A 27,543-nucleotide genomic window follows, 5' to 3' on the forward strand; every position below is an offset into this window, starting at 1 on the left:
AATTCCATTGGCTATTAAAGGCTGGATTTTGTCGAATCGCCGCTCGAATGAAACCGGTCCAATCTGAGTTTATCTTGGCTTTTGTATTGGATCACCAGATGGCGAACCTCCAACGCCTGGCAAAACGTGATGAATGCCCTCAGACATTGCACGATATCATATCCGTTTCTTGGTTTCTCGGGATCCTGGTTTGCTTATATGGATGACAACATGAGTACCTTTCGCCTCATGTGTGCATTGTATCGCTAATGTTGCTGGATGCAACTGGGTAGGTCGAAACACTGGGCCATCGGGCTTGCAAATCGTTTTGACTTACTATACGTATGTGGCGGGATTGGGGTGGGCTATGCCTTTTATGAAAGGTTGCTAAGGATTTCACAAATAAACTACGCTATGCATCCGCTGAAGCATACTTTATCGCTGGGCAACGCTTGTCAATATCTCGTGCTATCATGTCTGCTAGCTCGAGCAACGTAAGCTGTACGCCTCAAATGTTGAAAGCGTAGAACATCGTCTCACATTAGACATGCTCGCCAAACATGGAACGGATGGTGTTAATATTGTCACTGCAGATTTGGATACCTGTATATTATTATAGGTGACATTCAGGCCCATAACGAGCTCTGGTTCGAATGTAGACGAAGCGATGAGTTGCGGAATTTTAAATAAAAAGAGAGAGCGATCTATCTACCTGTTGGGTGAGCGAAAGCCGCTCATTTCGCGAAACTCTGACGATTGACTACTAAGGCTTCACGGGTGCTGGAATAGCTTGTCCAGACTTGTCTAATCCGTGGGTTCCCCACCAGCGAGGCTGCCAACGTGCGCATCTCCTGTACGTACGCGTACAGCTCGCGCTCCCCTTGTTTGCACGCAAGGAAGCGCGAGCGCTGGAGGAACTCGTTGTTCGACGGGAGAAAACCGGCTCGAAGCTGCTCACACAGCTGAGCCCAGGATGTGAAACATCCAGGCGACATCGCTTCGCGCGTATACGTCCAAGTCCTGGCACGTCCGCCAAGATTGGAGAGCACAAAGGCGACTCGAAGGTTCTCGGCCGAGATGAGACCTGCGCTCATAGCGATCTCGGTCTCCCGGATCCAGAAGTGAAGGTTCCCACCTTCCTTCCCTTCGAACGGAGGCACAGCTAGCCGCAGAGGCTCAGGCTGGACCCGTTTGGGCTCGCTCATCTGAGCCAACAGGCTTCCCTGCACATGAGCGATGAGCCCGCGTTCGTACTCGTAAAACGAGCTCACCCGCTCGACCTGCTCGGCTGGCGTCGCCGCCGCCAAGCTCCGGAGGGCATCTCTTCCGAAGATGCCCGCCATCGTCCGCACCGACTCGAACTGCGAGTCAGTCAAGTGAGGAAACTCACTTCGGTCCATCGTGGCTCACAGACCTGAGCCACCGAGGATTCAGGTAAGGGTTTTGGCCAGTTTAGTAGAATTGACCAGTTTAGTAGAACCAGTGATATTGCAGAAATAATGAAATACGTGCTTTGGTTGGCTATAAAACTCTTACCACGCGTTTCCATATGGTAGTTCGATACAAAGACCAGTATTATTCCGCTCTACTAAACTGATCACAGCATACTGTAGGTATGTTTTCTTTGGCGCGCTACAATAGCACTTTCATAGCTGCTAACTGTGTCTGGATTGGTGCACATGTTAGAGCAAATCTAGGGCTTTCATTGTGTACACGTTTTATCTCAAGAAAATACTTTTCCAAGTCAAAAATTCAGCTTGCTCTACTAAACTGGTCAATCCCTTTAGATCAATCTACCCGCGTAGGCGTAGGATTGACTACGAGTGCTACCAGGTGTGACGGGGTCACACAACACAATACACAGAGGAAGTGCGTGCGGATATTACTATCCAGGTGAACAGCAGCTCACCAGTTCCCGGCCTCAATGACAACGGTTTGCTACAAACGAGTAGGTTATAATACTGACTGTATTACGGTAGAGGTTAACTCGGTCTTAATACAAACTACAAGTTAGCTATACTGAAGCCCACATAGGCAACCCGGAGCGTTGCTCCGGGAGGGTACACAGGTCGACGTGACGAAATTGAAGTGAAGTATATTTCGAGTAAGGCTTAGCTTAGGTTGAACTAAAGGAAAAATAAAATCGTAGACGGCGCTGGTCCAACAGATGCCTTCAATGGTTTGGAATGATCGCAGCACGTCCGAGTTTGAGAATGGAGAATGGTGTGTTGAGGATGTTAGAACTCCATGTCTTCCGGCTTGGTGGAGAATTGCAGGCAATCTCCCTGATACATTTGGAGTCCGGAAAAGCGAATGAACTTCACGATGTCTCCTGGCTCGGGGCAGTTGGTAGTTCCGTCCCAATCGCCCCAGATGCTGACGGTGGCAAGGTCGTGATCGACGCTTGCTTTGTCGGCGTCGTAGACGTCGTGGTAGATCTAATAACATTGAAATCAAAAGCTGAGTAGACGTAGAAGAATTGGGAGCTTGGCAATGGCGATTACCTTCATAAGCTCCTCGAGGGTCTGCTCCTGGGTTGCGTCATACAGATGGAGACGCCAGGAAGTTTTCCCTCCGTCACATGGTGCGACTTCCACAGGAAACGAGCGAAGAAAGTGATCTTCTCGTTTTTAGGCATGCCGCTCTCGATGTACTCTTTTAGACCTGAAATTACAATGTGTTAGTAAGTACGCAAGCCAAAGCGAAGTATAAGGTAGGAAAGCGATTACCTTTGTTGGTGCCGATCTCGCGCTCGGTCAGTTCATCCAGGTGTTGGCGACGTTTTTTGGCCGGTGAAACGGAATTCGAAGGAAGGGAAGGAGGCGATATCTTCCTCTTCTTCTGAGCGGATTGCTTTTTTTGTGGGGGCATCGTTGCGCCTCGGAAAACAACCACAAGTGGAGAGCAAAGTGGCGGTGGGTGGATGTGTTGTCCCCGACGAAATTTGAAGAATGGTGAGAGATGCAAGCTGGACAAGGCGAGAAAGAAACTGTTGAGCGTTCCGAAGAAAGCTGATGTGGTGACAGTTAGCTTCTGCGACCGATTGCAAGCGTATTGTGACTGAGTATGGATAGTTGTGGCAGTTAGGTTTTGAAAATAGAGCGTTAATGTTCACATATAGACACATGTTGCGGCAGTTGACTTGTGCTCCCGACAAGGTTTGAGCGGGCACAACCGAAAGCACCCTGTTTCGCAGGAGGAATGAATAAAGCATTATTTGCTTCTAAGTTCTCGGCGGTTTGCGGAGGACGAGACATTTTCGTTTGTGGCCTTCGATTGATTATCACTGGAAAAAATGTACTTGCAGACTTCATTGCGGTGCCGCCGTTCTCCAAATATATTTGCAGGATTTGAAGAGCTGTCGGAGGCAGAGCTGGCGAATGCACTAGAAGCTAATGAACAACGTCGTCAAGGACGAACATAGTTCAGCTCTTGCCAGTCGGTTTCTAAAAAGTGTGGAAGTAAGTTCTTCGGCAGTGTGGGGGAGTGCTGCGGAACGACGTTACTATCGTCAGCAAGCATTCGCTTATCAGGGTCGATATGGTCAACCAACCTTCTTCGTAACGCTGGCCCCCAATTCCGATAATTCATTCGTGACGGTTAACTACTCGGGAAACAGCAGTACAGGGAGTTTATGGGATTCGTGGCTATCAAGGCTTCCTTCGCGAATAGAAACACGGAAAGCTACGATGGGGGATGACGCTGCTTCGGCGCGAGTTTTCATGAGGCAAATGGTTGCGTTTGTGGAAGACGTACTTGGAATCAATCCCATCACTCACGAGAAACTGCCATTCAAGGGACTGCTTGGCGGAGTGAGGGCGTACTTCGGAATGATAGAGACCCAAGGACGCGGCACGTTGCACGGACACTTTCTGGTATGGCTCAGTGGGTGTCCGCCGAATTCAGAAAGTTTCGAAAGTGTGGTAAGCTGTGACAGAGAACGATTTTGGAGTGATGTTGCAGATTATGGAGAAAGTATCATGACAAATGAACTGCCAATTTCTCTCAGTGGTGGGAATTGTGAAATCTGTGGAGAAATGTTTGCCAACCTTGCACCGTTACCAATACCTGCTGAAGCACGCGGTAATGTACTAGCTCCTTTTACGGGGAGACGAATTCCAACGCACATCCGTGAACCTGCTCTTGTTAAATGCGGACGATGCGGGGCGGAGTTCAGTTCGCAACATGTGCTGCGAAGCGTGATGCTTAAGCATTGGCCGGTTGATTGGCCTCCTGAAATGCGTCCACTGACACCGAGTGAAATTGTCGCTCAGGCTAAGAAAGAAGTGATGTGCAGAAACTCTTTGATAGAAGCTGAAAATGTGGTATATGAGAGAGAGAGAGAGCATATGATCATCTGCTAGCGCAAACGTTGCCGACAACAATGGCAGTGGTGAATTAAGAGAACGCAGCGAGATGGAGTTGGACAGGTTACATTGTAGTAACGCAGCTCAAGCGCTGTACACTCGTTTGGACGACGACCCCTTCTTGAATTGTGATATCTTGCGAACGTTAGCGATGATGCCGCCATCTGAAGACGATGAACGAATTTCTATCCAGAGCAAATTGTTCATGGTTTCGGCTTTGGCGCTTCGATTCAACCAACATTGGTGGTCCCACACAGCATCGTGTTTTAAGGAGTCAAGAACGACAGGGTCTAGTGAGATTTGTCGGCGACCAAACGTGAGCAGTATGCGTCTGCTGTGCTTGTCTTATTCCGTCCATTTCGAGAATTAAGTGATATCCTTGGTGGTGCGCCCAATACTCCAGAAGGTTGGATAGATGCTTACACTGGCTGGAAAGACAACCGGTCCGATATTGCTAAGGAGATTATGAGCAACCTCAACGATTATTACGTGGGAAAGGAAATTGCTGATAAGAGCGGCGACTTCTGTATGCCTGGCCAAGTCTCGCAATCGGATTATGGCAGTGACAGCTCCGAAGAGGACGGTATGTTTGCTGGTGATACTGGAGTAGAAGCCTTTTCCGCTGGCGATAACGTGTGTGCAGCTGATATCGATAATCTGTTTGGTCATGTTGATCTTGGAGGTATCGACACGTTAGTTCTCGGCTCAAATGGACTTGATCCAGCTTTCTGTCCAACTTTGAGCCAGCCAGCGGATGTACTGATGCCTACTATTGAACGCTGCCTGGAATACAACATGTTTGAAGGTACCTTAGCATTTGTTGCCAATCAAAGTAGTGGTGGCACGGATACGTCCAGTGGAAATAGCCGCGATAGTCAATTGCCAGAGCGGCAAACTGTACGCTCGTGGGTGGCTGAAAATGGTTTAGCAGTGGATAGGCTGCGGCAATGGGTAGCCTCTCCGGATACCGACTCAATGCTACATTCGGGGGCCCAAAGAACTGTTGAGAGGAATACGGAAGTGGTAGAGTTAATCTCTGAAGTACTCTCGGTTGATTATCGCTCGTGGGAACCGATAGCGGATGCAAGCATTCCGCAAGGAGACATCCCGCCGTATGCTTCTCTGAAGCACATATCACAAGCTTACACGCTTAATGAAAAGCAACACGTAGCGTTTTGCAAAGTTGGCAAAGCTCTGTTACAAAGATGGAAAATAAAGGAGAGTGCTGAGATTGCATCACCTCGAATGCTCCATGATCAGCAGCTACGAATGTTTCTGGGGGGTGAAGGAGGCACGGGGAAGAGTCGGGTGATAGAAGCAGTAGAAGCTCTGTGCTGTAGCTGGGGTCGCCGCACCAGTATTATAAAGACTGCGCTCACTGGATAAGCCACGACGATTATTGGAGGAAGAACACTTGCTAGTTTTCTTCTAGTCTTGGAGAGAGGCTTGTCCTCAGTGGATTTGGAGGACTTGGACATTATTATTGTGGACGAAGTCTCTATGATGAAAAAGTCGGAGCTGGCAAAATTGGATCGACTCTTACGGAAGCAAAAAAATGATGAATGTTCCCTTCGGGGGTGTTAACATTTTATTAACGGGTGATTTTCTCCAACTTCCTCCGATTGGTGCTGAGCCTATATACACCGACCCAACAAAGGCAGCAAAGGGCACGCCGGTAAATATCACAGATTTCGAACTCTGAAAAACCTTTCGAACAGTTGCTATTTTTTTAGGAATCGGTCCGGTCTCGCTCTGATCCTGAATGGGGGGAAGGATGCAGAGCTGCAAGACGTGGAGTATGGACGAAAGCGTTTATTGAGATCATTAACAGCCGCGTTGTCCCAGAAACTCCGAATGAGTTCTCTGATCTAAATATCAGAGAAGTTACGGGACAGGAGTGCATTTTTGCAAGTCCAGAAAATACTACACGCCAAGCGATCAACTTGTTGTGAGAGCAGCAGCCAAACTGAGAGGAGATAATTATCCTTTTCGGGTCGTCGCCAATTTCAAGGGTGCACTACAGTTTCTTAGTCGACAGGAAGTTGACATGGTGATGGATCTGCCAGATTCCAAATTTGGGCGACTCGCTCCGTTTATGGATTTAATACCTGGCATGCCGATTCAAATCACCCAAAACGTGCGGACTTCTAAGGGTGTTGCAAACGGAACATTGGGTGTCCTAGTGGATGTGATGTTCGATGCGTCCACTAGGTTCCGCACTATCCGAGATGAAACAACTGGAATGTTGGTATCGCTACCAAGCCAACCACCGGTATTGGCATTTGTTCAGATAGCACGTGGTGCCGGTGCAGTGCCAATTAGTGAAAGGATGGACCCGGACATTTTTCCGCTTTTCTATACAACAGAGGCATACTCCAAGTGCAAAATAAAGTTGGCCCAATGCACACCAAGTTTAGAAGTAAAACTCCAGCAGTTTCCGTTCATGTGCTCGGTGGCATCCACGGCGTACAAAGTTCAAGGTGAGACGTTAAACGCGCTGGTTGTGCTGGATTGGAAATCTAGCGTTTCGTTTGCAAACAAGCCTCAGCAGAATTACCTGCTGGTATCACGTGTGACTTCTCGGCATGCACTGCTTGCCATGAAAACATTCACACAAGAAATTGCGGATTGGTCGAAACCTCCCCAAGATGCCCTTGATGAAGAAGATCGCCTGCTGGCAATGAGTGAGCAGACTATTCAGGATTTTGTGTGTTGAGGGGCGCCAACTGCCGCAGACATTTCACGGATGGCGACAGGCAGGCAGGTTTGGGCATCTTCAGCTAACTGTAAGCTTGATTAAGTACACTGCAATTGATGCTTTGGGGCCGCACCCTTCAGCAGCTTAAGAAAGACTAGCAGTGGTGTTGGTTTCACCAGTCAGAAGCTACCAGTATTGGTGACCTCAAGTTCTTTGATTACAGCTTTTCGTAAATTTTAACCAATTCATTTCAACGTCTGGTAAATAGTTAGCTCGGTTGGCATAAATCTTAGCAGTTATCGACAGGTACCCATATTGGGTAAATATAGTAGGTGACAACATACGATATAAAACGGTGGGACCCACTTTGGTACCCGGTTCTGGAAAGTTACAAGTTTTTTGCCGGAGCCACGCATAGGCGATCCGGAGCGAACGCTGCGGGGGAGTACACAGGTCGAATTAGTCAAAAGTTGACCTCTGAAACTGGTATTTACCAGCAATAATGGCTCGATCTCCGCGAAACATGTTCAAATCGCAAGTTAGTTTTGCATGCGAGCTCGAGTTGGAGCCATTTCTGTTAATAAGGCTTCAGAAATCAATTGATGAACATGATAGTGGCAATATACGTTGTCGGCAAGAATGAATAGTTGCTAAATAAACCGTTTTGCTGACAGTCGACTAAGTCGAGTTCTTGAATTACGTCAAGAAGATACTGAGGACGACCAGTGTCTCATTTTGGTGTTGAAACTTAACAAAGTGGCCATTAAATGCTCTGGGTCGGAGTAAAATTTGGAAACCACCCACAAACTGTTGCGTTAGGCTAGCTATATATATATATATAGAGAGAGAGAGAGAGAGAGAGGGAGAGAGAGAGTTAAAGCTACTGCAGAACCCTGCTGATATGAATTTTGATGCCACTATCGTATTGAGTGGGGAAAGTATTCAGAGAGTGCCTGGTGCGCAGCATGTGCGGCGCACTGCAGCCGCTTGCAATGCTGACATTGCAGAAACACAAATCCGTGGTGCAGACCCAATTCCTCCAGGCGAAACCGTAGCTGATGCTGCGATCGCTGTGCGGTCGGGTCGACCAAGATCGAGGTCGTCAGGATCGAACTCCCATGACGTAGAGTATCGGTTTGGTGATCCAACCGACTCCATCTCCACATCTTGATCACCGGTCGGTCGCGACTTCAACGCGATAGCAGGTAGCTGCTGCTCCTTCAGAAAACGTTCCATGGCTGCTTAGAAGAATGACTCGAGTTTTTCCGGTGAGTGCCGCGTCAAGGTTGCTGTGGCCTTCGGCTCTCGCCTTGGTACCGCCGCCTCGCCCCCAGCACGCTCAGCTCGACTTCGTAGCATGGCGGCACCAGAAGGACCAAGCGTCATACGTGGCGGCGGATCATCGACACTATCGGAGTCCACGTCTTCCGTTGCAGACACGTACGGAGATGACGTCGGAGTTTGGTCACCCGGGTTGGGCGCAGGCGTCGATCTGGCGGGTGTCGATCTCGATAGCGTCTGAGGCGATCTTGATGTTTCTTTCAAGGATCGACTCGACTCACCGACCAACGGCTTCAGTAACAGGAACGGCCTCTCTGTCGAGTTCTGGATCGTGTTGAGCTTCAGATTGAACAGGCTTTCCGCATCCAGCGCTCCTGCGATGATGCCAACTTCTTTGAAGAGCCGTAGCAGGGTCTGTACGGCATCCAACTTGTCCGATCCAGGGGTCGGCTGTGACACCGGTCCCGCAAGATCGCCGAGGAGCTTTGGCCGGAGGAGCTTCATCACGTCGTCCTGAAGCAGGAAAGCGTTCAGCTCCTTCTTGTGGTACGTTACAGCCAGTTGGTCCTCAACCACGGTCGTGAAATCGGCTCCATCGTCAGCATCGGAGTCTGGAGCCTTCATCTTCTTCCGCGACGACTTTGATCTTGCTGGCTTCTTCTTGGTCGATCTAGCGTTGGGTGGTTTGGTTCCGGCTTGCGCCCGTGGACTTTCGTCCTTCATTCATAATTCGCATCGTGCCCTGCGGGGGTCCCCGAGGGGACCTGGGGAGGAGGTTGAGGTTTTTCTTCTAGGTCCGTCGCCGAACCTTCCTCTGTTCCGTTGGTAGAGCTCCTCCCTAGGCTCTGCCGATCCGCGGATCGATTATGTTTTAGCGGCGTCGATGGCGATCCGATCTCTGTCGACGCTTCATTCCCTTGTCCAAACTCGGCTTGCACATCCTCTTGTAGGGACTCACGGTGAAATCCCGAGTCACTCAAAGATCCGGGCACGCGCACCATTGTGGCGAAGTGGATCCGCGAAATTTGCAGATCGCGGGGGTCCTCTTGCACACGGCGCCCGAACTGCCGACTAACGGAGGGAGTACTCCGATCTTCCGTAAGGTTGCTGATCCTCACCTTGTGTACCCGTCGGTGGGCTGGATCGCTCTTCGGGTGATCTCGAGAAGACGTGCTTGGGGTTGAGTCTTGGACTGTCTGGTGGACAGCGGGAACTTGTGGCAGCAACGCGGATACGCTTCACGCTGTGCCGGAGTAGTTGTGGCTGTTTCGATCTGGGGTTGTCTAGATCGACACTCGCCGGCCAGGTGTGATCTTGGCCTGGGGTTGCCTTGTGGTCGGTGTGTGACCTTCCTTGCCTTTCCTTGCTTGCCGCTTCCTCTAGCGGTGGGTCGAAGTGAGGGTTGACGGACGCTGGGCCAAGCTATCCTGGCGTCCGAGGTTCCTTGATCTTGGGGCGTAAGTCGACTTGCGTAGCGTCGGGTGGGCCAAAGTATATCCCGTGCCCGGTACTGCGAAGGCGAAGACCACTTGTGAAGAAGGGGTAAAATCAACTCTGTTTAAATGTTAACCTTGCCTAAGTCCTTGTCCCATCGTTCTCTCACGCTCCTGTGGTCCAACCGCATGCTCGCTGGTTCCCTCGGCCTTCGTGGTGCGCCACCGACTCTCTGCTGGACGTTGACGTAATCCGGATACAAGATCATCATTCCTTTCCCGGCATCGACGTCACCCCTTCTCAAGCAGATATCCCCTGGTCTAGATCATCTTCGACGGGGGTCACTCTTCTGGAGGTCGGTGTCACTCTCGGGGGAGATCACACTTGATCTTGGTGGATGGCTTCAGACTTCGGAAAATTCTCTTCTTGCTCCACCACATATATATACCTGTGATAGATAGTTTATCTGCCACTCAAGCGACATCTATCGGATTTTTGTTTAGCTCCAACAACATGCCGACGGGATCCCGCCTTCGACGGTGACGACTTATTAGTTAGGCATTGCGACGAAAGCATCGGCCACTGTCAGCTACATGATTAGCCATTATGTCCGGCATCATTAGTGAAGTCCCAGAGGTTATGCGACTCAGGCCTCGTGCGCAGGCAGCTTCAGCTCCGGAGCCGTGAGGTGATGCCGTCTCTCGAGAACGCGCTCCAGTAAGTTGATGGAGCTCGGTACCCCGTTCAACTCGACTGGAATCGTCGAGAATCGCGGCTCCATCTACGTAGACGACATCGACATCGACATCGTTAAGATCGTCGGGGTCGGCTAGCTTGCTACAATCCCCAACTTCCCGTGTGTTATGTTGTAAATCAGTTTCTTCTTACTAATAGCGGTGCAATTTCTGGGCAGATGCTGCGGCTGCGAAGCAGGCTCAGGAGATGCCCTTGGGTCGTACGGGTCACACTACCGAAGTATAACCAAATGAATTTTTGTACCTTCCTATTCAGTATCAAACGGTCTTAATTCGTGCACTTGATCGGTCGGCTGGAAGTACAGATTCCATCTTACTCAGTTAGCGATCTCCTTACTGCATGATCACCATTAACGGTGCCCAGTTGATTGAATTCATGTTGAGCAGGTTGTATTTTATTATGGACGATGACATGGTGGATAAGAGAATCAGTAAGCGTTGGTTTGAGTGATATTTTAGCTTTTTTTCGGCTACTGTCAGGTAGTTAAATAAGCTATGTATGTGCAACGGCTTTCTGAAAAACAAAATGCGGTCATTTACATATCCTGGCCTACCTGAAGCCCTAGTACCGCAGCAGTACGTCCGGTAATCAACACCTCTAGCTCTGTGAATAATTAGTCGTTTCGCTTGTGGCTAAAGGGAGAGACTATGTTTTCCTTCGTCCTATTATTTTAAATTGCACTTAGAGTATCTCCTGCGGTGGGTCTTATCCTAAGACGTAACAGGGTCTTTGAGACCACAATTTTACAGTTGAGACCCGCGCAGACCGACTTACTTCCAGCGGTGAGTTCTAAAGCGAGTCTTATAAGTCCATTCCCGCATGTGAAAATTGTATTCAGTCTCGATGCAATCTTTTAGATACGGCGACTCTTCAGTTTTGTATGGGTGGCATTAAGATTGTGGTCTTATTTTAAGACTCGAAAGCCAATCTAGAGGTCCCGGTGAAGTTAAAACCTGCAATAGGACCTTCTGGTGGAAGCCCTAAGCCTTGGCCAAGTCTTAACAGCGTTACTTTTAGGATAAAACCTGTTTGAGACCAACCGCTGGAGATGCTCTTAAAAATGTCAGAACTGAAGTACTTCAAAAATGCACGACCAGACCAAACCTCTAGTGAATTCAAGAACGGCCACTATTCGTATAAATCCGTTAATTCAACTAATAGTGGTTACCCTCAGACAATATCATATCTCTACTCCTTTATGCCATTGCCACGTAGAAACAAGATACCGCAGTACACTAACTTATATGCCCAAGAGCGACGTAAAATCCAGAGCTGTTCCGGGCAGAGCACGGCCTTGTCTGTGGACTATGGACTCAGGCGACATTTGCCAATTAAAGTTGGGGGGGGGCTCCCGACCGCTGAAATAAAATTGGTTAGGCTGTTCAGCCAGCTAAAGCTGTCCTCCCAGTATAACACCGCCCTACTTATACTTTTGACCACCCCCCTTGGGCCTCCCGCTGCGGATCACCCACTTCATGGATTTGAGTGCGAAAAAAAACTGCACTATTGCACACGTTTAGAGGGACTGATTGGTGCATTTTTAGGGTTTAATCATTCTTATTGGTCGAGAAAATCACGAAAAGCGACCTACTTATTCTTTTGGCCAGCACTGTACCACTTCAATGCTTATCTGCTGCAGTTGTGTTCTGCACCCAACGAAGACATGCGGATGCGGCTGATCACGCGCCTTACGCGCGCCCCGGTGCGCTCCAAGGTGGCGCCCACATCGGCAGTCGAGCATCTGCCTGTTGTCAAGCCCAAGGAGGCTGCGTACGGCAATGGGACGGCCTGGGTCGGCTTCGTGACGACTGCGACGGCGCTGGGCATCGCGGCGCTGATGTATCGGGATACGCACAGCAGCGACGTCGAGTGCGGGTCGAGCGGAGAATCCTGGTGGACGAGCCCCAAGGTGGAGCAGCGCGGACACTACGCATTGTTGAAGGAGCTGGGACGAGGAGGTGGGGAGAAGTGGTTGAGGGGGTTGGAGGAGTGTTGAAATAGTAATTTCTATCATCTGGCTGATGATGTCAAGGGTTTTCGGTTGTTCGGCTTGCCATTGACATCCAGACAGAGCAGGTAAACTTATGAGGTGGGGGCTTTTGGGGATTCAGTAGCTGATAAGTTTATTGCGGGTTTGGCTTTGGTAGAAACTGGCAGCGAAGATTTTCGATCCGAAGAGTTCGTCGTTGGAGACAATTCAGGCAGAGGTACGTTGCTATTTGCTGTTTGTTTGCTGGTGGTGGTCAATGATCCTGAGTTGGGACTGCTGGCTGGTGCCAGTAGATTGATATCCTGAAGCACCTTGGTACACATCGAAATATCGTGTCGCTGCATGATGTGCTCTATCTTAAAGATGAGACGATTATGCTGACGGACTTGGTTGAAGGAGGCGAGCTTTTCGACTACATTGTTGATATGGTTGGTGCTTTTGCTTTTGCTGCAGATACGGTTGATGCAGTTGCTAATGTCATATTTTGACACCAGGGGTCAGTATCAGAGAAGGATGCCGCTCGCCTACTTCATGATGTCTGTCGGGGGCTCGACTACGTGCATTCTCGCGGTGTCTGGTGAGTTTTCTTACATTAGATGAACATTTTTTTCTCGACTTCAATAAACGCTTATCGCTTGTGTTAGCCACCGCGACATGAAACCTGAAAATGTTTTGCTCTCAAACCGATCCGCCGATGCAAACATCAAAGTAGCGGTAAGAATGCGTCATTGCTCCAGAAAAACTTTGTTTTATTAATGACATTCCCTTTGAATGACAGGACTTTGGATTAAGTCGTCGTCTTCGCCAGGGAGAGCAAGTAATCGAGAAGTTTCCAAACGGAACTGTGTAAGTATGCTAGCCGATATGCAAGCTACAGTTTTGTGGGATACTAAATCTGTGCATATGTAGCGCGTACTGGGCTCCTGAAATCATCACGAGCCATCCGCAAGACTTTGGTGTCGACATGTGGGCATTTGGTGTGCTGGTACGAACTGAGGTAAAAAAGATGTGTCGTTTCCTTGACTGATCGCAATACTGTGCTAGGCCTACATCACGTTAACGGGAGTACATCCGTTTGATCCGAGAGGTGACAAGTCGGACGCCGAAATCGTGAAAGAGATTGCAAAAGGAGCCTACGATGGTACGTTCCTTCACATCTTTGTGTGTATGTGGCTAAACGCTCACGCTTTATGAGTAACTAATTCATCACATGCAGTGGAGAACAAGTGGTTCAGAAGTCTTTCTGCAGATGCCAAGGATTTCTTAACGCGGTTGCTAGACTCGGATCCGTCCAAACGATTGACAGCGAAACAAGCGCTGCAACACCCGTGGCTCAGTGGTATCACATCGCCTGAGGACCCTCTTGACAGTGGACATACCCAGCGATTACAATCGTATCAGCGTCTCCAACAACTTCGTGCCAATATTTTGGCAGTCATCATGGGCGTACAGCACGCGAAACTGGGTGACAGCCCCGATGCAAACGAAAAGCGCCTAGTATCGCACCGCACGTCGACTGTTAATATGGACATGTTCAAAGAGACGTTCGCTCTGTTCGACAAAGACGAATCCGGCTGTATCGATCGAGACGAGCTTCGAGGCATGCTATTAGCTCTTGGTCAACAACTCTCGGGGTGCGTATTCGTTTGCTATTGTTTGCAGTCTAAACGTCGACTAACCTGTTTTTCATTGAACCAGCTCGGAGATCGACAGCATTATGCGTCAAGCAGACACTGACGGCGACGGCAAGATATCGTTCACTGAGTTTGTGTGCATGATGAATCAGAGGCTCTTCCGCCGGTACGTGGCCAAGGCGTCAGCGTCTTTATGACAGGGCATTTCTGATGATCTTGTTTTCTGCAGAGGCGATCTGACGCCCGGAGATCTCAAAGCTGCTTTCGACGTACGTATCTGCCAAATGTTTTGTTTTCATTTTACTCAAATGAGCTAAGCTTGCGCCCAATATGTCTCCCCCAGGCTTTCGACGTGAACCGTGATGGGTTTATTTCGAGCAGCGAACTTGAGCACATTCTTCATGTGCTGGGCAACAAGCACATCAGCCGTGACGAAATCTACAAGATCCTGCAAGCTGCTGACAAGAATGAGGACGGCAAAATCGACTACGAAGAGTTCTGCGCCTTGATGCAGCAGCAGACAAAGGGCTGATCTTCCCACAAGCGTGAGGATGACAACGCCAAAGAAAGAAACACGTAAGTGTTCATGGAATCGCCGTTCATATGAGAGGTAAACAAGGAATCAAAAGTGTTGAAAGTGACCAGATTTTTCCGTAAAAAAGTTTTGGGCACGAATTTGTTGAAGCTGCTCTGGAACATGTAGTCGGTTCACAAGGACAACAGACTTCCTTCACTGGAAAATGGTGCTGAGTTGGTTGGTCGCCATTGTGTCTTCAGCTGTCATTGGACTGACCCAGAGCGCAGCTCGTTCGTGGCGAGCGTCCAGAAGGGAGGACGTTATCACATTGCATGCCTTGACTCCTCGACACTTGGTTTCGAGACAACAACAAGCATAAATGTCGCCGAGCACGCATGCATGTGCCATACGGAGTCGGTGCCGCGGGGGCGCCCATGCGGTGGCACCAATTCGGTGCTTCCCCTCCGCCATGCGGTACGGTAATACAGTACAGCCCAAGCGAAAACGACGGTTTTATCCTGAATTTTTCGGCTAACGTGAAAATGCGGCACTTGGTTTCACTATAGCGCGCATTTTCAGCAAAGGGACGACGCCGATAAAATACTGAACGCAGTGCAGGCGTTCTCCACAATACGTTACACCCCGAAGACATGGAGGCGCCGGCCGTCAAGCCCCACGCGGAGTCGCCCCGCGCTCTGGGCGAGCCCGCAGCCGCTGCGATGAGCCCCGCCACGCCCGTGGAGAGCGACGTGGCCGAGGTGGAGACGGAGAAGAGCCCCGTGGCGGCGCCGCTGGAGCTGCACAAGCCCCACGAAGACGGCGCCGAGTCGGACCGAGCGCGCACAGACAGCGACGACGACGAGGAGGAGCCCCAGAGGCAGCCGCAGCTGGACGTGACGCTGGTGCAGGGCCCGTCGACGCCCGTGGAGGAGCCGACGACGCCCGTTGAGGCGTATGCAGAGCCCTCGACGCCTGTAGAGGAGCACGACGAACCCACGACGCCCGTGGGTGAAGCACCCCCAGAGCAGACGTTCGACGAGCACCACGACACTGCTGGCGTCGAGCTGGTAGTGCAGGAAGCGGAGGAGGAGGAGGTTGTGCAACAGAACCACAAGCTGGAACAGGAACCTGCGCAGGAAGCGCAGCCGTCGCCGTCGTCGCCTTCTGCTGCTAGTTCTGTAGCTGCTGACAAGGTGGAGCTACAGGGCCATGACGTGGACGTTCAGGCGCACGAGGTGGAGCTGGTGATCCCGTCGCCCAAGCGCCCGGCCCCGCTGGATCTGGTGCACCACGACATCGACGATGAAGCGAGTGATAGCGACGAAGGTGAAGCAGCTGGAGAGGACGACGACGAGGAAGGGGCTGATCTCGGGACGCCTCTGGGCTATGGTGGCGCTGCGGACTTCGGCGAGCAGGATGAGTTCGCGTCACATCGCTTCTTGGGTCCGAGTGTGGCCTCCGATCCATCGTCAGTTCGTGCACTGCACAGCTTGCGCCGCGTTGCGCTTCATGACAAGCCTCCTCGCTTTGTGAGCGAGGCGTCGGTGGTCCCACCTAGCTCCGGGAGCGTGACGAGCAGTGGGGAGTCTTCCGGCCGGAATTCGTCCAGCGCGAGTGCTATCCACGCGCCAGACATGAAGAACGGACTGCGTTCGCAATCCGAAGCCGACTACACGGAGAACCCGCTTAACACATACACCCTGACATTTACGGAGCCGGTGCTGGGCTTCAACACGAACGTCGTGGTGTCTCTGGAGAACGAGCTGTTGGTCGAGGTCGAGAGTGTGGATAAGGACAGCCCTGCGCACCGCGCCGGCGTGGTCGTGGGCGACTATTTGATCAGTGTGAACGGGCAGCACATCGAGGCCCACATGACGAAGGAGCAAGTACTCGACATCATCCAGAAATCCACTCTCCCCCGAACGTTCGTGTTCCAACGGGACGTACATGACAAGGACAGTTCGCAGTCCAAAAGTCTGCCTGACAAGAAACACTCGCCTTCGAAGCCGCTGATGGGTCGTCTGGGAGCGGCTATGAGTACGGGCGCATCGATCATCGGCTCCAAGTGGAAGCGCAAGAAAACTATTGTGCATCAGAACTCGTTTTGCGATGGATGCGGTATGGATCCCATCGTTGGCTCGCTTTGGACTTGTAGCGTGTGCTCAAACTACAATTTGTGCAAGGAGTGCTACGACTTGGGTACTCACGGCATGGAAAACACGGAGCAGATGCAGGCGCTCAGCGAGGCCATCGTGCAGTATAAGCTACAGAAGAAGTGCAAGCATTTCACGCCCGAGTTCCTGCTATCACTGCGCCGCGATATCTGCAAGGGGCGACCGGACAAGTTCGAGTACCTGGGCGAGTGGATTGCGAATATTGTGGTGGGGACGGCTGCAGCCAAGATCACAGTGCGCGGCATCGAGATCCCGGCCCTTCCCCCCGCAGCCCGCCAGCGATTCGTATCATATCTAATGCCTCTGGTGTCGAACCGAACCGACATCGAAGTGAACATCGAGTGGCTGCCGGACGACATCGACCAGATTAACGCTGCCGCTCGTGCGAGCGTAGATCGAATGAGCGCCGGAGCCTACGGTAGCAGCGACGAGGACGGCACAGAGGCACCGCGCGAGAATTTAGAGAAGCTGCGCATCTGGATTTCCGACAAGAAGACGCGCACCACGTCGCCGTTTGCGTGAGCGCCCCAACCAGGGTATTTTGCATGTGGTGACGTGGAAGCAGACCGATAAAGGCAGATGAGAAGGAGGGCCCCCCACCACACAGGACGAAAACTCAAGTCACATATCACGTCGTATATGGAGGGTGGGTCTACGCTGCGAGCGTGACGCTCAGCCTATTAGTTAGAGAGCCTTTTGTAGAGCTTCATTTCCGATTTCAATAAGCTGCACACAGCACAGCACAGGAACACTTCAACTTAGTGTAGCCATCTGTAAACCTCTCTAATGTAATAACAACTATCAGCTTTCACAGACCCTATTTACCGCCATGCAATTATCGAGTTTCGCAGATTCGGGTCGATGTGTGGCAGCAAAGAGGTCTTTGCTCAATAACCCTCCGCAACTCACCGACGGGACAAGATGCTGGCCTCGCTGCGCTCGCAGATGGGCGCTCTGACGCTCCGCCCGGCCGCCGGCAGCGCCTTCATGGGGCGCGTGGCCCGGGCAACGCTGTCCACGACCGCCGTGGAGGGCGAGACGGCCGCGGACGACGACACGGCCGCGTTCCTGAGCTCGACGTCGCCCGCCGAGCCGCGCACCGTCAAGACCGTGAAGCGCGCCATCCGCGCCAGCCCCCGCAAGCTCACGTACCTGGCGCAGCAGATCCGCGGCCTGCCGGCCAACGAGGCCATCCTGCAGATGAAGTTCTCGCCCAAGCGCAAGGCCGAGATCTTCCAGAAGACGGTGCAGAACGCCATCAACCTGGCCGACATCAAGTACCAGATTGAGCCGGAGAACCTCATGGTGGCCGAGTGCTTCGTGAACAAGGGCACCTACCTCAAGCGTCTGCGGATCATGGGCCGAGGTGCGCACGGCTGAAGCGTTATTGTTTATTATTGCTTCTATTGCGGTGAGAAGCGTTGACTTGCTAACTTTTGGCTGCATTTGTCGAGTGCAGGACGCTCGGGTATCATGCACCACCCGTACACGCACCTGACGGTGGTGCTGCGCGAGTTCGACCCGTCCAAGAAGCCGCTGAACCGCTTCCTCACCAAGAAGCTGGTGCGCGAGAACGCCAAGAAGCAGCTCGAGCAGGAGGCAGCCAAGGAGGAATAGATGCAGAGGCAGACAGACGTGCGTTCAACGTTCAAGTTCAGAGGGGGATGCAGCCCGTTTGGGGAGAGCGCTAGTACAGTTTAGTGTTGGTCTGGTTGCGCCTCCACGTTAGAAACACGGGCAAGCGGACACTTGATGGCCATAACGACGAATGCACAGCTATTTTTCGTATACAGCTTCTCGTGATTCATCGTCAGGTATTTCTTCAGCTGAAAGGCCTCTGCTGAGTTAGATCTCAATCGTATTCTTCTGGACAATGGGACGGCATTTTTTTCGCAGCTCCTTCATCGCAAGGTCCTTGAGCGAGAGGAAGACGAACCGGTTGGTGTTGACAAATCCATCGGGAACTTCTGCTCCTTGGTGGAACCTTAATTAAAGGTGCTGTTGACCCCCGTCAACTTGTTCATCTTCACGGTCTCCGTCGTGACTCTACTCTAGGCCCCTTCGCGACTGCTTTTTCGTATACATGTTCATCACGGTACTGCCTCCGGGCTGACTTTTCCTACCCAAGCTTTGATTACGGAACACCCGACCAGTGGGCGAGCAGCGCCCCTCCACGTAGCTGCTCTCACCCTATTGTGTCCGTCACAGTACAGTCTTCCAGGATATCCTCATCTTTTCTTCTCCTTCGCTCACTCTATCTCTCGCTACCAAGCCAACAGACAAGACACAACCAGTATGAAGTGGTCGGAACAGCTCGGCGCCAAGCTCCAGACGAAGGACGGCCTGCAGGACACGGACTACAAGCTGGCCGGCAAGAAGGTCGTGGGCTTCTACTTCAGCGCGCACTGGTGCCCGCCGTGCCGCCAGTTCACGCCCTTCCTGAGCGCCGTGTACGACGACATGATCGAGGAGCACCCGGAGTTCGAGCTCATCTTCATCTCGTCGGACCGCGACCCGGCCCAGTACAGCGAGTACTTCGGCGAGATGCCGTTCCTGGCGCTGCCCTTCGAGGAGCGCGCCGCCAACCAGGCCATGAGCACCAAGTTCGGCGTCACGGGCATCCCCATGCTGGTCTTCGTGGACGGCGAGGGCAAGGTCATCACCATGGACGGCCGCAGCGCCGTCGCCAACTCGCGCGGAGACGTGGAGAAGCTCTGGGAGCAGCTGACCAAGTAAAGGACAGCGAGCAGGATCTGACGCGGCTTCCTTCGGTGTCGTCGGTGGGTTGAACTCACGGATTCTTTTGGAGCTGATATCAGTTGTATAGTTGCCTTTACTCTTCTCTCTCTTCTCTCTTCCCAAGCTTTTTGAGAAAGAATATGATGTTCCCCTTTTGCTATGATTTAGTAGCGCTCGGCAGTTTGGTTGTTTTTGACTAGGTTGGCTGCGAGCGGCGAAGACTCCGGAGAAGGGAGAGTTTGGAGGCGACCGAGACGGATATCGCTGCATCTTTGCTGTTGTGGCTGTTGTTGCCTGGAAGACGACGCTCGTCCTGCTTGTTCGACAGCGTCGACAATAATGCTTCGGGCGGATCGCTGGAGAGCTCGGGGTAGTTGCTGATCCCAGCACCGCCACGGAGAGTCATTACGCGGCGTGACTTGCCGGATGAGGGGTCTGGGAAGAGACCGTGGAGTACGGCGCTGGTCTGGAAGAACTGGTCTCGAAGGCGTCGGTGACGACGAGCTCGCTGAAAGCTAGACGACGCTCGAGCCTGGCCTGCCTCGTGGGTTGTCTCCAGTGCCGCTAGACGACTCCAGTTCGCATCAGGGTCCAGGAGCTGTGAGATGCGCTCGTCCATCACTTGCAGAATTCGAGCCATCTCCTCAGCGACACATGCGAAGCTCATGGGGTACTGCAGTCGTACAAGAGTCTCAACGTCAACGCGAAGCGCAAGCAGCAGCAATGGAATGAGCACCGCGAGTTGAGGTCGTGCGGTTGAGCGCTGCTTGCGATCCATCTTCGCTCGCAGAATCGCAAACCGTTGTGCAATGGAGACGAATAGGGCGTCTTGCTCATAGTTGCTACGTTTGCCCCCTTTGGCAGTGGTGGACGGGTGTATCACCGTCAGATAGAGATATCTCACGGTGCTCTGGACGAGTTCTACCATGGCAGGACTAACCAAAGCTTCGTAAAGCACTGCGCGTGTATCTTCATCACCCTCGGGCAGCCCCAGTGTTGCCAGAGGCAGGGTTAGGAAGAACTCGTTGTGCATTTCAGCCACAGTGTCGTCGCTAGAGCTTGGCGGTATGCACCGTTCGTCGACAGATTTGAGTCGTCGTTGAGCTTTCCATTTGCGAACAGAATTCGGTGAGCTAGGCGCAGCACCAGCCTGATCTACTTGGTTCTGCGACAATGCATCCACTGCAGCATGAGTCCCGTATAGCTTCAACACATCGGGCTCAGGTGGGGGAGTGGCCAGCTTGAAAGGTAGCAGGAACTTTCGCTTCATGTCGTCAAAAGTGAAAGAGACCGTGCCAATCTGGAAGGCATGACGAGTCTGCTGACCCCGAAGCTGTCGTCTCGGTGAGAACAGCTCAGCAGCTGGAGCTGGTGCTGATGCTGGTTCCGTTTCAGTCTTGGCCGCCTCAGCTCGGTTGCCACCAACTCCTTTGACTGGAGCTTCTCCTGCCTGCGTGAGGGACTTGGGATTCAGGTCGATGGCCAACACGTCAGCCAGGGACCCGCGCGATTTCCAGGCTGCCGAAACCGCGCACTTCTCCAGTGGTAAGTGCTGCAACACCATGACAATGTTCTCCGGAGTGGAGTTGGCACCGATCTGCTGCAGGTAGCGGTTGGCGAACTCATCTTTGACCGCTTGAGTCAGTCGCGGGGGCAACGCAGTCGGCGTGTGCTGCGGTTTCAGAGGAACAGACACATGCAGCGCCTGAACTGCGCTAAGATCATCACTGTTACCCTGTTGGGCGACAGAATGGCGTCGGGATCGTGTCGGGGGCATCCCTACGTCTGGTGATCCGGGACCACAACAACATGCACTTCAACGAAAATAGGTTATCTTTTCATTGGTAGAAATGCAATTTATTGATACGATTGGTCAATATTGATCAATATTTGAATTTTGAATTGTGACTTGGAGTTTGTATGCCACGTTCTCCCGCCGCGTAAGCAGTTCAAGAAAAGCATCGAGTCGAGTCCACACTATCCAGGATACCAAGGTCGCAGTGAGCATGGCGCCCGCGACGTTCGACGAAGACCCGGACGCGCTGTACCGCGGCGTGCCCCCGCCCGTGCCCCGAGTGCGACCTATCTCCTCCTCGGACCGCCTGCTGAGGCCCACCAAAGCGTCGCTGGCTGCCTCAAGGGAGAAGGTTCTGACTGGCAAGGACAAGGAGCTGGCGGCTGCGCGCGAGGTGGCGCGCAAGAGGCGTCGGCTGGCTCGCGTGGCCAAGGAGAACGGGCGCCTGACGATCCCCAAGTCCCCCAAGTTCCACAAGCTCAAGAAGGCCACCCCCCGTGCGCGCGCCGACATGTTGACCAGGACGTCCCGCGAGCTGCTGGAGATCGCGGCCATCCGCAAGCGCGTGCAGGCCCAGAAGCGCAAAACGCAGAAGTACCACGACGCCACGACGCACGGAGCTGCACCGGGGAGGAGCGATCAGTTCTCCAGAGCCTTGTCGGCCAGTGGGGGCGTCGGCGTCCCGGCTGTTCGCCGTCCGAAGCTCACGACGCCCGTGGGCTTCGAGTTCGAGATCGACAAGCGCGCTGCAACGGCAGAGGCCCGCAAGAGCTTGAAGAGGAAGAGCGTGGCAGTGACGGCGAAGGAGGTGGAGGCCTCAGTGGAAGAGGATGGGAAGGCCGATGTTGAGAAGAGCGAGCCGCCACTGAAGCATCGGCGAAAGTCCACAGCCGCATGAGTGAGCGACAGTGCTGTGGTCGCTGGCCTTGCGACTTACTAATGATGATTTAATGCCATTTTATTTCTACTAACGAAGTGCAGTCGCCTCCGACCTCAGCCAACATGGCGTTGAGCCGCCAGCCCCCAGCCCGGCTGGGCCAGCGCGTCGCAGAAGTGCAATGGCATCCGACAAGCACCGGCACGTCGATCAGAGACGTCGGGGAGCGTTGAGACACAATGGCGACGTCGGACGCTGTGATACAAAGCTCGCTCGTGATCTGGTCCTGTTGCCTTTTGCTTCAAGCCTCCCGCGCCTGGATCAAATGGTTAGCCGTTGGCAGACGACTCAGATGGACAGCCCCACTTCCCCGAGGTCGGCTCCAGCTCTCCAGCCGTGCCGAAGCTTGTCGAACACGGGGGTCGCTGCTCAGCGACCAATTCTACCGCAGACATTGCAGCAGCATCGCTCCATCTGCGTTGCATCGCCTTGCTCTGGACTGCAGCTCCGCCGTACATGTAGTTGCCTGCCCTGATAGACTTCGCCCAGTTGCGACGACATCCGCGTCGCCACTACGATCCGCGATCTTGCGTGCGGCGCGGTATCGCTCCCCATGTGTGTGAGCTCGTCGCGCTTAGCTCGCCTCGCAGGGGGAGGGAGGGAGGCCCTGCAGCAGCGCGCACCTTGCCATGAACGACGCTAGCAGCTCACATCCGCCGCGGCCAGCTCACTGTCGCACGCAGCCATGGTCTCCGCGCGGCCAGCATGGCGGCCGACTCCGCCCGCAGCGGCTACAGTGCCGCTGCTCCGCGGCGATGCGAAATTTGTGCGAATTCCACAAAACAAGATTTGTCCTCGCCGAAGGAGATGGGCGGCAAGCTGAAGAGACTGGCAACGCTGATACCGCAATTATTTCTGCACACACATACGAGTCCTGCGGCGCCCACGAACGCCGGCGAAGGTTCGTGTCGGTACATACTGCTCCGCCCGGCTCGCTGACAGCGGATAACACCGCTATATTAGCACGTTGAAGCTGTTTGTTTAACCCCCGAGTCGGGGCTTTTTGCGAGCAGCGCGCCGCTCGCCGCTGAGCGATTTCGCTGTGGCTGGGTGGGAGTTGCCACGCATTTGGGCGGCGCAGCCATTGCGGAGGAATCCACTCAAAAAAATGAAAAGCTGCGCGGCGTTGGAGGAGCCGAGCTGCAGCGTTGCCCGGCGGAGTTCATTCCCTGGAAGAGCCGGCGGCGTCGCAGCGGCGTTGCCTCGCATGCAGCCAGCGGCGGCGGAAGGAGGCGGTGTCTCATACACAACCAGCTTTGTGCGCCGAGTCAGCAACCGCTTGATGCAACCGCATTGAGGCAGTCCATGCCACTCTGGTGGACCAAAGCGTGCAAGCGAAAGGAGAGAAAAAGAAAAGCCTGCGAGAGGAAGCCGCCCGAACGACGGGCACGTCTCCGCGGGCGTTGCGTCTGGCAGGCCGCACTCGAGCGCTATTACGGCGTAGCGCAGTGTCAGGAGTGTGCCGGTACGGACAATAAAAAACTTTGGTCTCGCGCTGTTAAAAACAGAAATCCTCCCTGAGGACAAGGCAACTTCAACACCTTCAGCTTTAGCGATCTTTTTTTGGATCTCAGCACCGCCGAAAGAACTCTCGTACCGCATATGCATGTCGCATGTATGCTGCTAACAAGGCTTCCGAAGTAATTTATTTTTTCTTGCACTTTGAATATGAGGCGGCGTTTTGTTTCTCCTGCTTATTGCCTCGGCAGACCTCCCTCCCTCGCGATCGAGGCGGTCAGGTGGTTTTCGGGGAGATTAGTGAGTCAGTGGTGACGACGAATCGCCTCTCCAACGCTATCAAGCACCTGTAGCCGTCACAGCGCAGTCGCATCGAGCTGCATAAGAGAGAACGCCCCAACCGCCGGAGCCTGGAAACACCGCTATCCGATTGTGTAGGCCGCCCCAGGCTGGAAGCAATCAGCTACGAGCCATGATTTCCAGCATCTGGCCTCTGCTGCGGCAAAAGGAGTCGAAGTGCCCCCACGTAGCGAAATTCCAGTTGTGTGACCGCAAGTGATCTCAGAACGAACAGGTGCGCTCGAGGAAGCTCGACGCGAAAATATGCCAACCGGCTCAGGTCGGGGCCTTTACATGCTATTTGCGCCGCCACCGACGTTATATGCTATTTGCGCCGCCACCGACGTTATATGCGATGCTGCAGCGTGCTGGAACTTGGCCCTACCGCTGTGGTTACTGCTTTCCAGCGGAGAACGCGGACGAAATGCATTTCGCACTGACGTGGTTCCGCAGACAGTTTTGCCGCTGCACTACAAGCGCAACCGAATGCGGCAGCAGCGCTGACATGAAACAGCAAAATGTTGACACGCATCAGTCTGACCAGTGTCGCTGGATAGCCTTACACCACCGGCGCAGCTCGTCTCTGCAAGCCGCCTGGCGCCGCGACTACTGCGCGCCACAAGTTGGTTCGCGCGCGGCTCGGATATCGCACATGCTCCACCGACCAGCAGGCGGACCAAGGGCATGCATGCTCCTGCGGGGCGGCGGGCGTAAATTACCAAGCGATAATTTAGCGCCCATCTGCGATACCGCGGCGTGCTGTACACCGGTACTGAACAGACGAGCCCGCAGTCTGCCCAGCTGCCATTGGTCAATCTTTTTGCCTCGGACGGCTCCGAGCCACAAGTTAGCCCTAGCCGCGCCGGAGTGGCCCATCCCCCCGTTTTCGCTCAGAGAAGAGCCACTCTACGTGTCAAGAGCTAAAAAAGTGACCAGCGGGTCTCCGCCGCCAAAGTCACATCAATCAGCTCACTTCCGAATTTTGCTCGTGCCCCGCAGCAAGCAGCAGCACCACACCACTTCAGCAACCATAGCAGCCCCCACGATGATCATGATGCCCACCAGCACGCACGGCAGCAGCCTGGTGATCGCGTCGCCCGCGCCCACGACGCCGATCACGCGCGGCCTCTGGTCCGAGCAGGAGCACGAGCAGTTCCTGCACGCCATGAAGATGTTCCCGACCGGCCCGTGGCGCTCCATCGCCGCCTTCATTGGCACGCGCTCCATCAAGCAGGTGCAGACGCACGCGCAGAAGTACCAGCAGAAGATCAACCGCCGGCGCCGCGGCCTGCGCAAACAGAAGAAGAAGTTCGTGCGCCCGGAGCACCGCGTCGACGCCCACGCCACTGGCTGCATCCAGCGCGTCAAGAACTTCACGATGCAGGGCTCTCCGCGCTCGCCATCGGCCTTCCCAGTCGGTGCGATGTCGCCGCTCAGCGGCAGCTTTGGCCAGCTATTGACGGGCGGATGCAGCCCCGTAGCCAGCGACGCAGGCAGCAGCTGCTCCAGCTCCAGCTTCTCCGGTCTTGAGATTGATGTCGACATGGATACGCTGCTGAGCGGCCTGGAGCCACTGCCCTACACGCCCGGAGTTTCGTTCGAGGACGTCCTGGCCAACGACGCCTACCGACAAGACGTGCAGGAATCCATCGACCTGCTTCTTGCCTAATTTATTGCGCCATTGCGGCAATCCGTAACACCTCAACAGAAGTCCTGCACGGCCAACGAGCCCACTGCAAAGATAATATCATTCATTTACACACACACACTTCCTTCTTCCCAAAGGGTTTTTGCCAGGTTGTGTCCGCGATCCATCCATGCGTGGCTGCCATCTGTACTGCGTGACCTTGTTGACCACCTCAGTGCTGAAGTACGATCTAACGAGATCTCAACGACGTTGGGTCAACGTTGAGCGAGTCTCAGCAACAGGTACAGTAGTTTCAACACTCCAAGGTTAGGTTGGCGGCGCATGCTCTTGATGCGGCAGTTAGTGGCGGTTTCCCAGTGCAAGACTGCATTCGGGGTCCGATTTAAAGCGCGCCCCTTTCCTCCTTCTCTACTTGGGGTCTGCGTTCAACGAGTTCGGGGCCTTCAAGTCTGCCGTGCCGGTGCTGCTCGGGTGTCGTCAAGCCGAGAGCGTGGTCATCAAGCAAATCAACGCAGCTGACCTAATTTTGTGACCTGTGGTGCACAAATTACCAAAATATTGGCACAATATTTTGGCTCATCAAGATGTAAGGAAAAAAGCAAGCCTTGCATCGCTAGACAGGAATTGGACGCGCTGCAGGCGTCAAAATACTGCACTTGCCTCTGTTGTCATAGATGTGACCATAATGCCCGCTGCAAGCTGTGAAAATGTCACGGGGCTGCGAAGTTGCCGGCCATGACCGTACATACTAGTTTATCCCAACCGTTTATACTTTTCGGAGGCTTTGCCATCGGTCATGGTCCATGGCTCATGGTGGCGCACGATGAATCGCGGACACACGATACTATAGACTACAAAATCACCACGTTGATTTTAACGAGAAGGAACTCGGCAACAAGCACCTACCATACAGGTGCAACAAGCGTTGACCAGACTCATGCAAGTGTACCCTCGAAAACAAGTTCCCTGAAACACGATGAAATTGAATGCTGTTCGCTATAGTGCGATGTCATCGTGCTCCCCAAGTGTGAAGCTGTAAAGCACTTCGGTCATTTACATGAGTTTCGAGCTTCACAGCCGACAAAGCGGCACGTGTTCTGTGATTCCTGATGCAGATAAACATGCCGTCACTAATGTAGATATTCCAGCTGAGTTGCATGCGTTCGAGCACGATGAATGAGCGTGGTGGCAAACATCTCCGCCACTCCGCCGTAATATAAATGTCATGGACTCGCGTAATTGCTTGAGTCATGTCGGACGCTGCGTGTCCATGCAGCCGTGGTTGTCGGAATTGCTGATAACGTGAGGGTGGACCATTCACGACGAACGTGCAGGACCTAAACCAAAGCACTGCTTTCGTGTCGTGTTACGAGGATGAATAAGGATATAGCATAAGGGCTAACGGATCCCTCGACATACTACATGTACACGCAGATGCATTGGGTCGAGCTGGCATTAGGGTACAGTGAGCTTGGGATATGGAGACGGTACAAAAATTTTGTGTTTGCTGCGCGAATTCTGCGGAGTCTGCACCGCGGGTCATGTATCCCCACCGTGATAGTCTCACTGCATACACCAACGCTGTGCGAACTCATCTCGAACAGGTTTTGAGCAATTTGCTGATAGAATTCGGCACATCACCCAGATACGAGGTCCAATACAAACCAAAAGCGCAGAATTTGCTTGGGGGCTCACGCTAGGTTTGCCACTGGAGGCATAAGCATGTTTATCGTCGTGCTCTCCGTGGACGCGCCTAGGATACCGAGCGCAACCTTGATTCACAGTCGCTGAACGAAG

General features: G+C 53.2%; 10 protein-coding genes across 10 annotated transcripts; 6 read left to right on the plus strand and 4 right to left on the minus strand.

The window, feature by feature from the left end:
- Positions 1-2,216: 2,216 nt before the first annotated feature.
- On the minus strand, positions 2,217-2,850 carry PHYSODRAFT_302184 (hypothetical protein; the record flags this gene model as incomplete). Its single annotated transcript, XM_009531210.1, has 3 exons — positions 2,217-2,417; positions 2,561-2,643; positions 2,709-2,850. The coding sequence occupies 3 exons, from the start codon at positions 2,848-2,850 to the stop codon at positions 2,217-2,219; spliced, it is 426 nt and encodes a 141-aa protein (XP_009529505.1).
- A 2,752-nt stretch (positions 2,851-5,602) lies between these two features.
- Positions 5,603-5,863, minus strand: PHYSODRAFT_507615 (hypothetical protein; the record flags this gene model as incomplete). Its single annotated transcript, XM_009531211.1, has 1 exon — positions 5,603-5,863. A coding segment is annotated over one exon (261 nt), but the record flags the coding sequence as incomplete, so codon positions are not given.
- A 2,423-nt stretch (positions 5,864-8,286) lies between these two features.
- Positions 8,287-9,048, minus strand: PHYSODRAFT_509180 (hypothetical protein; the record flags this gene model as incomplete). Its single annotated transcript, XM_009531212.1, has 1 exon — positions 8,287-9,048. One exon carries the CDS (start codon positions 9,046-9,048, stop codon positions 8,287-8,289), a length of 762 nt encoding a protein of 253 aa, XP_009529507.1.
- Positions 9,049-12,184: 3,136 nt separating this feature from the next.
- PHYSODRAFT_315936 (hypothetical protein) lies at positions 12,185-14,671 on the plus strand (the record flags this gene model as incomplete). The annotated part of the gene is made up of 11 exons (XM_009531213.1): positions 12,185-12,473; positions 12,548-12,591; positions 12,663-12,722; positions 12,799-12,933; positions 13,000-13,082; positions 13,415-13,490; positions 13,550-13,646; positions 13,722-14,139; positions 14,204-14,305; positions 14,369-14,408; positions 14,483-14,671. The coding sequence occupies 11 exons, from the start codon at positions 12,185-12,187 to the stop codon at positions 14,669-14,671; spliced, it is 1,533 nt and encodes a 510-aa protein (XP_009529508.1).
- A 627-nt stretch (positions 14,672-15,298) lies between these two features.
- PHYSODRAFT_360944 (hypothetical protein) lies at positions 15,299-17,352 on the plus strand (the record flags this gene model as incomplete). The annotated part of the gene is made up of 1 exon (XM_009531214.1): positions 15,299-17,352. Exon 1 carries the CDS (start codon positions 15,307-15,309, stop codon positions 17,350-17,352), a length of 2,046 nt encoding a protein of 681 aa, XP_009529509.1. The 5' UTR covers positions 15,299-15,306.
- A 423-nt stretch (positions 17,353-17,775) lies between these two features.
- On the plus strand, positions 17,776-18,417 carry PHYSODRAFT_401882 (hypothetical protein; the record flags this gene model as incomplete). The annotated part of the gene is made up of 2 exons (XM_009531215.1): positions 17,776-18,196; positions 18,290-18,417. Coding segments are annotated over 2 exons (549 nt in total), but the record flags the coding sequence as incomplete, so codon positions are not given.
- A 675-nt stretch (positions 18,418-19,092) lies between these two features.
- Positions 19,093-19,735, plus strand: PHYSODRAFT_286379 (hypothetical protein). Its single transcript, XM_009531216.1, has one exon. The coding sequence runs from the start codon at positions 19,126-19,128 to the stop codon at positions 19,564-19,566; it is 441 nt and encodes a 146-aa protein (XP_009529511.1). The 5' UTR covers positions 19,093-19,125; the 3' UTR covers positions 19,567-19,735.
- A 30-nt stretch (positions 19,736-19,765) lies between these two features.
- On the minus strand, positions 19,766-21,346 carry PHYSODRAFT_509593 (hypothetical protein; the record flags this gene model as incomplete). Its single annotated transcript, XM_009531217.1, has 3 exons — positions 19,766-19,844; positions 19,905-20,923; positions 21,005-21,346. 3 exons carry the CDS (start codon positions 21,344-21,346, stop codon positions 19,766-19,768), a joined length of 1,440 nt encoding a protein of 479 aa, XP_009529512.1.
- A 516-nt stretch (positions 21,347-21,862) lies between these two features.
- On the plus strand, positions 21,863-22,332 carry PHYSODRAFT_286380 (hypothetical protein). The gene has a single exon (XM_009531218.1). It carries the CDS (start codon positions 21,876-21,878, stop codon positions 22,260-22,262), a length of 387 nt encoding a protein of 128 aa, XP_009529513.1. The 5' UTR covers positions 21,863-21,875; the 3' UTR covers positions 22,263-22,332.
- Positions 22,333-25,143: 2,811 nt separating this feature from the next.
- Positions 25,144-25,767, plus strand: PHYSODRAFT_262124 (hypothetical protein; the record flags this gene model as incomplete). Its single annotated transcript, XM_009531219.1, has 1 exon — positions 25,144-25,767. The coding sequence occupies one exon, from the start codon at positions 25,144-25,146 to the stop codon at positions 25,765-25,767; it is 624 nt and encodes a 207-aa protein (XP_009529514.1).
- Between the last annotated feature and the right edge of the window lie 1,776 nt (positions 25,768-27,543).

Source organism: Phytophthora sojae, assembly GCF_000149755.1.
Source record: "Phytophthora sojae unplaced genomic scaffold PHYSOscaffold_5, whole genome shotgun sequence".
Classification (NCBI taxonomy): Eukaryota; Oomycota; class Peronosporomycetes; order Peronosporales; family Peronosporaceae; genus Phytophthora; species Phytophthora sojae.

Coding starts and splice junctions, on each gene's coding strand:
- PHYSODRAFT_286380 (XM_009531218.1), top strand. CDS start 21,876: ATGTTGACCAGGACGTCCCGCGAGCTGCTGGAGATCGCGGCCATCCGC.
- PHYSODRAFT_286379 (XM_009531216.1), top strand. CDS start 19,126: ATGAAGTGGTCGGAACAGCTCGGCGCCAAGCTCCAGACGAAGGACGGC.